This window comes from Macaca thibetana, chromosome 4 (genome assembly GCF_024542745.1).
Source record: "Macaca thibetana thibetana isolate TM-01 chromosome 4, ASM2454274v1, whole genome shotgun sequence".
Classification (NCBI taxonomy): Eukaryota; Metazoa; Chordata; class Mammalia; order Primates; family Cercopithecidae; genus Macaca; species Macaca thibetana.
This window is the reverse complement of record NC_065581.1, coordinates 54,493,930-54,506,914: the sequence shown is the minus strand read 5'-3', so window position 1 is coordinate 54,506,914 and position 12,985 is coordinate 54,493,930. Positions and strand designations below refer to the sequence as shown.

Here is a 12,985-nt window from a genome sequence, read left to right as displayed (position 1 = left end):
AGAGTTTCACTCTTGTTGCCCAGACTGGAGTACAATGGTATGATCTCGGCTCATGGCAACCTCCATCTCCCAGGTTCAAGTGATTCTCCTGCCTCACCCTCCCGAGTAGCTGGAATTACAGTCGTGCACCACCACACCTGGCTAATTTTGTATTTTTAGTAGAGACGGGTTTTCTCCATGTTGGTCAGGCTGGTCTCGAACTCCCAACCTCAGGTGATCCGCCCGCCTCAGCCTTCCAAAGTGCTGGGATTACAGGAGTGAGCCACTGTGCCCGGCTTCTCTGTTTTGTTTTCTTTACAGCTTTTGTAACTATCTGAAATTCATATTTTCTTATCTGTTTTCTATCCTTACCTAGAATGGAAGCTCCATAAGGACAGAGATTTATTTGCCTTTCTAGATAGAACAATGCCTGAAGCACAGCCAGTGCTCAACAGGATGTGGAGTGAATGAGGGAAGCAGGGAGAAGCTGTCAGGATCCAGCAGAGACCCATCCCTAGTCCCCATTCCTGAATCAAGATGTCTCTGAAGCCTGATACCAACATCCCATCAGAGAAGCCAGCTATTCAGGAGGAGACTGGAGAGCTGTAGCCGTTGATCCTAACTTACTCCTTGCAAAGCCACTTCAATCTGACACTGTCCCATAGATGTTTATAATGGTCAACCCCCAAACTAAGTTTCCCAAAATACAACCTCTCAGGTACTCAAATCAACACAAAGGGAAGTTTCAAACAACCCCCTCTGAATTGCTTGAGTTCATTTAATAAGGACACAAAAAAGATCCCAGCCAAATTCACCCATTTTGTCTCATTTCGAAAAGCTGGGAAAATGCAACTGACAAAAGAGAAAAACTTCAGTGTTCAAAGGTTGCTGGGGGTGAGGGAGTGTGAGTGTTTTAACCAAAGAAAATCTGCTGATCTTTTTTCCTTAATTGGTTCTGGGAATCAACAACTGACCACAGGAGGGTAAGTGTTTGGAACAGCTTTTCCTTATTATCAAATCCTTGATTATAATGATTAAGCCTAGATTTGTGGTTCTACTAAACCTCATGAAGCAACCTCACAGAGTATGTGTACAACTGCAGCACCACTCGTCAAAGGTTCACTCTGGGACCTCAAGTCATAAAATTAGCATCAGAGAGGGTCAACACACAGAGGGACTTTGTTGACACCACTCAGGTAAGGAAACTGAGGCTCAAGAGAGTACATGATCCGCCCAAGGTCACAATGCTAGTGTTGGACAGGACCAGGACAAGAACCCAGGGCTGATACCCAGTCCAGTGCTGTTTCTGCTCCATCATGGTGCCACCCATACACACAAGGACTACAGACAGCCCGGCTTTTCTTGGTGTCATGTTCAAGCTCTCCCTCACAAGTCTGGTTCAAAGCCATTACTAAATCCGCTCCTCAAAAGGGCTGAAAACTTTCCCCAAGATGCCCTTCAAATATGTATTCAATGCCTGCTCTGCACCAACCACCCTATTAAGCAGCAGGAATGCAAAGAAAAGATGTGTTGCTTTAAGAAACTCGCTTTGATGAGGGACAGAGATAATTACAAAGATGCAACAATAAAGTCAGAAGTGTCTCCAGAGACCACAGAGGAGATGGGAGGGCTTCCTGGAGGAATGTTAGCTCCGGAGCTCTGTCCAGTTGGATGACGAGCAGTGAGACAGGCAAAGAAGTGAGAAGAGTACTTCACCATAGGCAGAACGACAAAAAATGAAGACTAAGAACATGAAACAATACGTCAGCAACTAAGGGCAGCTAACTGGGGCTGAAACACAAGGCTGAGGGGAGGTAAGATGGCAGGAGTAGGCGGAGTGCAGAATGCCGCCAAACTGTACCCTGCAGGTGCGGGGAAGCCACCATTGCAGGCAATCACTGTCGCATTTGTGTCCTAGAAAGATCACTCTGACCAAGTATTGAGACAGGATTTGAAGGAAGGACAAATGAAGGAGTGTGGGCCTCTACCACAAAAGTCAGCATTGATAACAATCATCAAACTGTACTGAGTACTTTCTATCTCCCAGATAGTGTTCTCAGGACTGTCTACAGAGTAGCACATTTAATTTTCATACAACTTCATAAGGTAGGGACTATTATTACCTTCTTTCTACAGATGAGTAAACTGAAGTACAATGAGAGACAAGTTACCTATCCAAGGGGTCACCATGAACAGGACAATCTCCTAACAACTATGCATATTTCATCTTCAAGTAAGAGGATCTGGCCTGAATGGAGACTTCAGTAGAAGAGACTGAGGTGGGGGTGCTGATCCATGCAGTCATCACAAGTTAATGACCAAGCTTTGTGTCCCCAAACATCCTGCATACCACCCTGCCCTCTCGCTCCAGAAAGAGAACCAAGTCAACCCACAGTAAGAATCTATGCTCCAAACACAGCATATATCACCTTACAAAAGCTGCCTGTCTGCAATGCCCTCCTCCCTCCCCAGCCTGTCTAAGCCCTGCAGCAGTGAAAGCCGGAGTCCTGCTTTCCTACACCTCAAATGCAACAAGCCTCTGACAAGGGCCCACAGCAACTCTTGGCATGCACATTCATGTGGCAAGTATTAGATGTTAGTCTTCCAAAGATCTGGCACAAATACCTGCTCAACTGACTAAAGCCTACCTAAGGCCTTTTCTAGACCTATGGAAAAGAATTGCAGTCAAGAACAATGGGCCCAGAGATAAAAAGAAGAAAAAAAAAAAGACAGCCTCTAGGGCCATTTTTCAAGATCTCACAAGGATCACAGGACTTCAGTGTCAAGAATCAGGAATGTGTAGCCCATATCTTTATTCTCCTTTAATACATCATTTTACCTCTCTATACTTTAGCTTTTTAGATGCAAAATGACAGGTTAGATTTGTATAATCTCTAGGCCTCCATCCAACTCTGACTAAAAAAATGAAAATCTAGCAATATTTTGTAAAGTACATATCCATTGATCCAGCAATTATGCTTCTTGAAATGTATCTTAAAGAAACATTTGCACAGGTATACAAAGTAATACATATAAGAACTTTAAATCCAGCATGGCTCACCATTGCAAAGAATTAGAAACTATTTAAATATCCAGTAATAGGAGAAGGGTTAAAAAATAAATAACAGTGCTATATCCAATACAATGGAATACTATAGCACTCGCAATAATGCAGTAACACTTCTATATATATATATATAGGTATGAAAAATGTCCAAGATAAGGTGTTAAATAAAAAGAACAAGCAGCAAAACAATTTATATAGTGGGAGTCCTATTTTTGTTTTAATAACAACAAATACATGGTGATGTATGAAGAAGAAAACAATCCATAAGAATACATCCTAAAAACAAAGGTAATTTTAAATGTCTTCACCACAAATAATAAATATGTGAGGTGATGGGTATGTTAAGTAGATTGATTTGATCACTCCACAATGTATACATGTATCAAAACATGTTACACCATATACATGTATACAATTATTTGTCAATTAAAAATAAAATAAAAAATTTTAATAAAATCAAATTGTTAATGGATGATATCATTTCAAGGAAATCAAGTGACTCTTCTTTTTGTTCTTTGAATTATTTTAATCATCCAACACATACTATTCTCATAATAAGATAAACACAAGACAACACCATAGTCAAGGTCATCTGCACTAACAACATGAGCCTCAAAGGCATTTATTCAGCATATTCCAGATCAAGTCAAGCAGTCAGAGCCCATGTTACATCCTGAGAGGTTTGAAGCCACTTTCTGGCCCTCACAACAGCTCGTTTGACTCAGGCACCTGGTTCTCACCACAAGCCAGTGGACAGCCTCCTGATTATCTCTTCCCAAGAAGTGGGGGTAGACTGCGGAAAGAAAGGTGCCCATGGTGGCCAGATGGACAGAGTCCTCTCCATTCAGCCACACAATCAAGGAGTCAGTCCGGAACATGCTGTAATTAGGTGTAACACCACCTTCCACTCACCACATGGCAAATCATTCCTTGGGGTTTTTAGAAACAAAAACATCAAATTTCTTCCAACTGAGTCAACTTCCCTGAAATCTAAACATTATAGTCTAGATCAAAATAATGAGGAGGGAAAAATTTTAAATATTACATCTTATTTTAGGAGTCCAAACTATTTTACACTACACACACACACACACACACACACACACACACCCTATTAGATGTTCTAAAATACCACATGCAATAGTAAATTACCATTCCTGTCCACTAAATCATACCCAAGAGAAAGTTAATGGACATTCAGAAGTTTCTCCTATGCATTTATGAAGATCTGGCCCATGGTCTCATCACCCCTCATAACTATCTTATGAAGCAGAGGGCAAACATTTCCAGCTCTGCGTTCTGAGTAGAGTCCTAAAATAGGTGAACTTGCCCTAGACTTCAGTGAGCACAGTGAAAAGCCTGCAGCACTCACTGGATCCTCACCCAAAAAGAACGCAACACCTCATTCCATGGCACAGCAAGACCATGTTTGGGATCTGCCATCATCGCAAAGAAATGTTTACACTGCTATTTCTGACACTCTTGTGTAAATCTCAACAGTGGCTCACCCCTAAAATCTCAAGTCTGTGGTAAAGGGTCCATTTTAAAGAAATCCCAAGTACCTGTTTGTTACAGTACAAAAGATGCAAAATTCTGGCAACAGGGGAAATTCACTGGAAGCCTGTGATGTGGAGTCAAAGTGCTCCCTTTCCGCTGGGAGCCCCAGGAAAAGGGAACTGGGATTGTGGAAGCAGGCTCATTCTGCTGTTTTACCATACTAAAAGCATGACTCAATCTTTGTCAACTCTCATAAAGTTTCATTAACCAAATGGTTTGTTTTTCTCAAGGACTTCAGCTACTTTTTAAAAAGATATACAAGCAATGAGTTTCAAGTTACTCTAGAATAATAAATATTCTCCAAGTATTTGTCTTTGAAAGCATCCTCTACTCCAGCACAGGACGATGAAACTAAAATTCATAGTATAGAACAAACATAAATATACATTCATATTACTCAGAAAACTAGAACCCACAGGGTTACCAGGGTCACTGCTGGTACATTTTTATAAATTTAATGATCCCATTCATCTAAACAAAACCAAAAATAAGCAAACTCTTCCTACCCATAACACATCTGGCTGTCCATCTTCCTCCCAAGCCAACGCCTACTACAAAACTTGCCAGGTTTTAGTGAGCATCTTACAAGTTGAACACAAGGGTACCCCACAATCAAGGAAAATATGTCCACGGAAAGGAGGACAATGCTTTGTATTTGGCGTCCCACAAATTTATGAAGCACAACACAAGGCGGCATAGTAGAAAGAACACCAGACCGGAAGGGAGAGGCTCCTAGCAGCAAAAACTTTAATGATGCCATGTCCCAGAGCATCCCACCAGTACTCTATCTTTTCCTCCGGCCTAAACCACTGCAACCGGCCCCTGCCTGCTGTCCCGGACTCTATTCTCTCCTCTGCCCCAGAATGATCTTTCTAAAAACAAAGATCTTTCCATACTTCACCTCTGCTTAGACACCTTCCCTGAGGCTCCTCTGCCTACAGGCACAGTTCATCTCATTATCTGTCATGGCATTCTGCAGAGGCTCTTCACACCGCCATGCCTCCTTGCTCCCAGGCGGGCAGTACAGCATACCAGTAAATGCACACATGTTGCAGGAGTTTCATGCTTGCTCCAGAACTAACCTTAACCAAGGCCCTTAAGCCTTTTAAATAAGGTTTTTACGATTCAGTTTCTGCATCTGCCAAGCTGAAATTGTAACAGTGGACTGTTATTCCATTTTAGAGAAATTATTTATGTAGAGCACTTAATACAATGCTTAAAACTCAGTTAAACCTCAATAAGCAGTGACAATTATAATTATTATTAATACATCACAGAAACTCACTAAATGTTTCTTAATTGAAGAGACTCTAATCTCCACTAACCCATTATAATTATTACTAATATGTCACAGATACTCACTAAACATTTCTTAACCAGAGACTCTAATCTCCACTAACCCCAGACAAATGACAACTTCTCTAGGTCTCAGTTTTCTCACTTTTAAGTATGAGAGGTGAGGAGAGGTGTGGGGTGGGGGGTGGGGGACTAACACAGAAAATAATTAAATGCTAAATTGTGTGATGGTAACAGGGTATCTGAGAAATGAGAATTGTTTCCCTAACTTGAGAAATGTATAGATCAGCACTATAAAGGGGAAATATTCCTTTGGATCCCCTTTCCCCTAAGCATTCACTTAAATTACATTTATTATAATGTTATTGAAGTATGTCCAAACATAAACCTAGGTTATGTCTTCTCTATGCTTTAGTTCTTATACAACTATAAGGTAAATAATTTTTAAATCTGGTAAAAACACATAAAAGAAAGCTCAACATTAATTTAACATGACAGATAACAGTGATGCAATTCTGCAGACACTGTATGGCTGCTTGCAATGTATTAAATAAAACAGCGGCATAGAGCAGGTAGCCTGCATTCACATTCTGCTTACTGACACCAATGTGCGCTGTGACCCCTTCAGCTACCCAACACTTCTGTCTAACAAATTGATATGAAACCTTTGTTCATACAACTTCCAGCCATCTTCTGACACCAACAAATCATTTCTGCAATAAACTCACATCTCTTCTTCCCCCATTAGCTAGAGACAATTAAAGGAAGGCTCAAACACAGTCAATAAAGTCTTTTGGCACTGCTCATTTATAAGGTCATCAAGATGTCACAGAATCTGTGATTTTTTAAAAAATGTATTATTGGCCAGGCACAGTGGCTCACACCTGTAATCCCAGCACTTTGGGAGGCGGAGGCGGGCAGATAATTTGAGGTCAGGAGTTTGAGACCAGTGAACATAGTGAAACCCCATCTCTACTAAAAACACAAAAATTAGCCAGGTGTGGGGGCACACGCCTGTAATCCCAGCTACTCGGGGGGCTGAGACAGGAGAATGGCTTGATCCAAGGAGGTAGAGGTTGTAGCGACAAGACTGTGTCACTACACTCCAGCCTGGGCGACAGAGTGAGATTCTGTCTAAAAAAAAAAAGAAAAGTATTATTGAAAAGAATATTAAAAATGAAATTCTGGTTTTAAAAAATAACTGCCAGGAAAACGTCTTCAAACTCCAGTTTAAGAAACATTATTTTGGCCAGGCATGGTGACTCATGCCTGTAACCCCAGAACCTTAGGAGACGGAGGTGGGCAGATCACTTGAGGTCAGGAGTTCAAGACCAGTCTTCCCAACACGGTGAAACCCCATCTCTACTAAAAATATAAAAATTAGCTGGGTGTGGTGGCGTGCGCCTGTAATCCCAGTTACTCGAGAGGCTGAGGCAGGAGAATTGCTTGAACCCAGGAGGCAGAGGTTGCAGTGAGCTGAGATCGTGCCACTGCACTCAAGCCTGGGTGACATAGAGACTTTGTCTCAAAAAAAAGAAAAAGAGAAACTTTATTTTTAAATAAATGGATCTTGCCACAGTATCCAGAAAGATGTTAGACATCTGAGATCTAACTCTGTGCTGACACTTTCAGTGCTTCACGCATATTCTTTAATAACTCTATAACCCTATAAAGTAGGGAACACCTAAGGAAACAGAGGCTTGAACAGAGTCTCCAAGTGTTGGGGCAGCATTTTGAACGCTCTGAATCCAGCACCTCTGCTCTCTGCCCTTTCAAGACAAGCCCTAAAGAACCTCGGCAGAAGACAACCAGCAATGGACAATATAAATCCAGATGAAGCCAACCAGATGGGAGTGAGGGACTGAGAGAGAAAAGGTGGCATTTTGAAAAAAGAAATGGCAGGACTTGGCAACAAAATTCAAAGAAGAAAGGATCAGAGGTAAGTCCTTGGACCTTTGAGATGGAAAGAATAGGTGCCCTGCCCCCTAGAAATGGAACTTCTGGGAAAAGCAGTCAGTTTGGAATATGAGACCTAAATTAAAACATGGTTGGTTTAAGGCAAAAGGGACTTACCACAAGTGGAGATGGATATTCCCTTAACAGATCACAGCTGGAGATACTAAACTTGAAGTCATATTCATAGAAAGTATGTTTACAGTGCATGAAGGTTCTTTCGAAGATAAGGCAATCAAAGGTGTCCAGTACAGAAGAGATGGAAAACAAAGACTGGCAAGACAAGGACACTGGATTCTGAAAGAAGACTTTGTGCCAACAATAGTGTCACTAGATTGGTGTAGAAAAGTCTGACCATATGAAGGTGAATTACAATGGCTAAGAAACAGGGCCCACCTACCCATGTTAGGACTCATCGATGCATCTTTGTGCCCACTATGTACTAAATACTGTCCTAGGTCCAGCCGTGAAGACCTCTGCACTCATGGAGCTTATGTTTTAGTTAGGGAGAGAGACAAAGAACAAGAAAGCAAGTATATGGTCTGGAGTTAGGTAATGATATGTGCTCTAAAGGACAGGAAAAAATAAAGCAGAATATGAGAAAGAATGATGTAGGGGGCAGGTATTTGAGATAATGCCATCTGGCAATCAACAAAAGATCAACTGAACTCTGTGGCAAGGTGAAATTCAATTTTTTAAAGCTGTGAAGCCTTTAGTATATTCATTTAAAATACGTGCTGCCTACTACTACATGAAGTGCTATATTGGTGCTGGAGATTACAGGAAAACACATGCATTTGAAGGTATCTGAGAATTGGTGCACACTGAGGAGAAAACCAATGGCATGTGAAAGGCTGAGGAAGTACAGAGGGGAAGCCAAGGTTCCTGTAGGGCAAGTAAGACAAAACAGTGTCATCCTATGAATGACCCTTTCTTCTGAAGTTGCTTCCAACTTGCATATTCTGACTATATTAGAAAAGGATTGATGTTAGAGCAGTGATATGCTTAAGGGAAGAGAAAGAAGCAGAGGGAGGAACATTTTTGTAAGATTCGGCAACATTCATTCAACAGATAAATAACTGTTTATTGAGCAAGACCTATCGGGTGCCACAGGGTGAGATTCTCTGCTCAACAAAGGTAAGGTCGGGCGCGGTGGCTCACGCCTGTAATCCCAGCACTTTGGGAGGCCGAGGTGGGCAGATCACGAGGTCAGGAGATCGAGACCATCCTGGCTAACACGGTGAAACCCTGTCTCTACTAAAAATACTAAAAAATTAGCCAGGTGTGGTGGCGGGCACCTGTAGTCCCAGCTACTTGGGAGGCTGAGGTAGGAGAATGGCATGAACCCGGAAGGCAGAGCTTGCGGTGAGTGGAGATCGCGCCACTGCGCTCCAGCCCAGGTGACAAGAGTGAGACTCCGTCTCAAAAATAAATAAACAAACAAACAAATAATAAACATAGGTAAGCAAAAACACAGACATCTCAAGATGGTTACAACTAGACTGTCTTTGTTAGCACAGAGCCATAAGGGATCAAACTGGGGGTAGTGGGTGAGGAGTCGGTGGATGCATAAAGAATAGTGAGACTATCACCCAACTGGAACCAAACTGAAGATGAGGGATCTGATGCAAAGGCTTAAAACATTAGCGAAGTAACCATCAAGTCCATAGCTTAGGAGCAGTTTAACTGTGGTGCCCTTTCCACCCCACACTAACCACATCTGGATTAAAATAATCTGCTTCCTCACAAAGCTGTGAATCATGCCTCCTTTAATCTCTATCTTCCCAATAACTTGCAAAAATGGAATCTCAATAAATGCTCGGCTAAGGCCAAGTTATAACGACATGAGTAAAATAGGAGAGACTAAATAAAGGTTTGATGGGTGTGAGAAGCGGGATAGAAGATTACTGCTAGGTGACCAAAGTAATTGTATTTGGCTGACATCTGGATGAACAGCACCCACCAGCAACTGCATCTAACTCACTGGATAACCCTGAGAAAGTCACCTCAATCCTGAATCTGAATTTGTAAAATGAAGATACTGGCACAAACCAGAGGTTGCAGGCCTTTCAGTGGAAAGAAGGTGGCTGTTATACCACTGAAGCCTGGAGAGACTGCATATCTTTGCTGCCCTGGTAAGGGGTACGGGCTTCCCCTTAAGCTGTGCTTCCAAACAAATTATAGAGAGGAGAACATACAGCTGGTATGGCCACCAAAATAAGGACCTTTGAGGCTTGTCAACAAGAGACCCGCTTGTGATGTGGCAGGTAAGGAGATAGGGGTTTGGAGCAGGAGCAGTAGAGAGCAGTGGTAATAAGTTATACAGATCTCAGAGGTGAGACAACAGATAGCCCAAGGAAAAAATCGAAGGGATGGAACAGATATCTATGTTTTCAAGGTGGTTCTCATGCTTGGCATGCACACACCCAGGCACCAAAACACACAGTAAGTCAGGGAGAAGCAGAATTCACACAACCTAAAAACTTTAATACTAATTTAAGAGCTGTTAGAGCAATAATAATCCATTAGCAAGCTCACCTCTAACCTTTGAAAAGCTTGTTTATTTACCGTATTTACAGAGTGCCATCAGACTATATTTTGAGCTTCTGACAAGTTTCCATTTAGGATCACAGAAAAACCTGACATTTTGGCTTGGCATGGGAAATTATGTAATTTCCCATGCCAAGCTGAATTCCCCAACATTACAGGAAAACCCACAAACCCTGCAGAAGGGAGTGAAAAGCCAATCCAGTCAAAGGAAATCTTCCAGTTCTACAAAAGAAAACAAACAAACAAATACCACAAAGAGTAATGAATCATTTCTAGTGAATAACTTTTCACTCCATCTTTAATAATGTCATTCTGAAGCCCCTGAAAAGTATTAAATTACATATTCTATATTCCTGGTGATATCACTGCCTAAAACTACACAACTTAAAGCAGTGAGTGAGCTGACGACTGGTAAGTGAAATCTTTAATGATGTGAAAGGCCAAAAAAAAAATCACGTGTTTGAAAATGCCTGCAGAATAATAAAAGCCTGAGGGAACCTGATGGCTTTGCTGCTTCTAAGCTAAATAAAGCCTGGGGGGCTTTGCAAAGGTCCTAGTGAGGATAATCTCTATGATTACACAGAGTAAACACCCAATCCATTCCACAGGAACCCAGGAAAGTTAATCCAAGAAGAACACCACCACTTAAAATATTGAGAAAAACACACAGTTCTGATTGTTTAAATGCTCCATCAGCGCTGGAGAACGTATCAGGTCATTCTAACAAGCCAGAACACTTGACTAGTGTTTCTGTGACAATGATTTGGCTTGTGTTAACTAAAGGACAAGCAAGATGTTTGCGTTCCAACGCTCAGCCCTTACACAGGTCCGATCCCCGACTCCCAGCAGTCTCCCTACTTCCTGCACACCTTTGGATTATTGCACACTGACTTCCTGCACACACCTGGGTTTGAGACACCTTCCCCCTGAAGGGTTACTCTAGCTAAGTTCCCGAGACAAGCTCGAAGGAAGTTCGCTGTCCCCCTACTCTCGGTCAAAGCACCATCAGCACATGTCACTTGACAAGTTCGGCGGCAGTGGAGTGATCAATTTACATAAACAACTTTGAAGAGATAACGCATCACTGCAACTACAGAAAGTCGGCAGGACGACTGTGGCCGCTCCGGGAAAGGAGGCTGCAAGGCTGGCCCGCGGGCAGAGCCTCTGCTGACGTTCACCGCAGCTCCCACCACGCAACAGGTCCACGCAGGCAGGGCCCGGGCGGCCGGCATCTGGGCACCTGCCCCCAGCGCTCCAGGCCCAGCTCTCCCCTACCCCCATCCTGCGTCCACCCCCGTAGCCACTGCAGGCCAGCCGGCCAAGCCCACCCGCGATAAAGCACGGAGCACATTCCTCCCAAGATGCCGAGATAGTGCGGCCCGCTTGAGCGCTGCCCAGGTCACAAGGTCCTCTGGGACAAGCCTCGACCAAAGGAGAGGCGCGCCCGGCCCTTAGTGGGGGAACGACCGCGGGGAGTGGAGGGGGGCGGGAGGCTGTGCTCTGTAGCTTCCAAATGGAAACAGCCTGAATCACCCGGCTTCTCACCTGCCCGGACACAAGTGCCAGGTGTCAGTACCTAGACATGGATCTAAGTTACTTAACAGTCCAGAACGTTTCTCCAATAGCACGAGCCCCAGTGACTACGCGGAAAATATTCGGTCACTTTGAATAAAATGAAAAGGAACTTTTACTGGGAAAGGATGGAAGTAAAGAGACACGGGGAGAAAGAAGCAGGTGAATGCATAAAAGAGGGACGGTTCCTTCACGCCGGACCCGGAGGTGGAAGAGGGGACGAGAGAGCGGAAGGGACAACAGGCGAGAGCAGAGCGCGCAGGTGAGGCCGGACCCTTACCTCGGGCAGCTCGCGGAGCTGGTTGGCGTCCAGCAGCAGCTCCTCCAGACTCCGGGCATAGCGGTAGATCTCCTCGGGGACATAGACCAGCGAGCAGTGGCGCTTGTCGATGCTCTCCACATGACGGTTGCACCGCCACAGGGGGATGCAGTGGAACATCGCCGCCCCCGCCGCCGCCGAGCCGGGTCCCGAGCGGCGGAGACCCGGGCTCTGAGCCCGCTCTGCCCGGCGGCTCCGCTCAGCCCGCTGCCCTCTCCGCGCTCGTTGTTGGCTCTCGGGCTCGCTCGCTTCTCGCGCCCGGCTTCGCGGTCGGAAGCGCTTCAAGGAACCTCGGGCGGGAGCCCCTGCCCCGTCCCTGCACCCCCGCCCGCCAGCCGGTGCCTCCCCTCCCACCCTCCAGTCGCCGCCCCCGCCGCCGCGCGGAGCTTCCTACTCGCGGCAGCTGCGCGGACTGAGCATGCGCACCAGTGGGTGCGCGCCGAGGGCGTTTCCCGGCCGGAGGGATGCTCCGCTCCGGGTTTTCCCGGCGACCTGGATCGGAGAGGGTCCACAGACCTGCGGGCCGGCTGCTGCAGGTCCGCTTACTCCGGCTAGGACGGGGGCGCGTCGGGCCCTTTGAGGAAGGCAGACTGTGAAAGGACTTGGGGCAAAGATAAGGCGGAGCAGAGGCGGCCTGAGCAGAGCAGAACAACTTTGATATTTAGTTTTATTTAACTCGCACTCCTCTCCTT

At 44.6% G+C, this 12,985-nt stretch overlaps 1 protein-coding gene across 2 annotated transcripts in view; it reads right to left on the bottom strand.

Annotated features, from left to right (window-relative positions):
* Positions 1 to 12,691, bottom strand: part of LRRC1 (leucine rich repeat containing 1) — a 130,046-nt gene extending 117,355 nt beyond the window's left edge. The window contains exon 1 of one of the 2 annotated variants that reach the window (XM_050788995.1): positions 12,255 to 12,691. In XM_050788995.1, the coding sequence (XP_050644952.1) occupies positions 12,255 to 12,413 (159 nt within the window). In that variant the 5' untranslated portion in view covers positions 12,414 to 12,691. Of the gene's footprint in view, positions 1 to 11,947; positions 11,970 to 12,254 lie in introns of those variants that run through there. The other variant, XM_050788996.1, reaches the window with a different exon arrangement.
* Between the last annotated feature and the right edge of the window lie 294 nt (positions 12,692 to 12,985).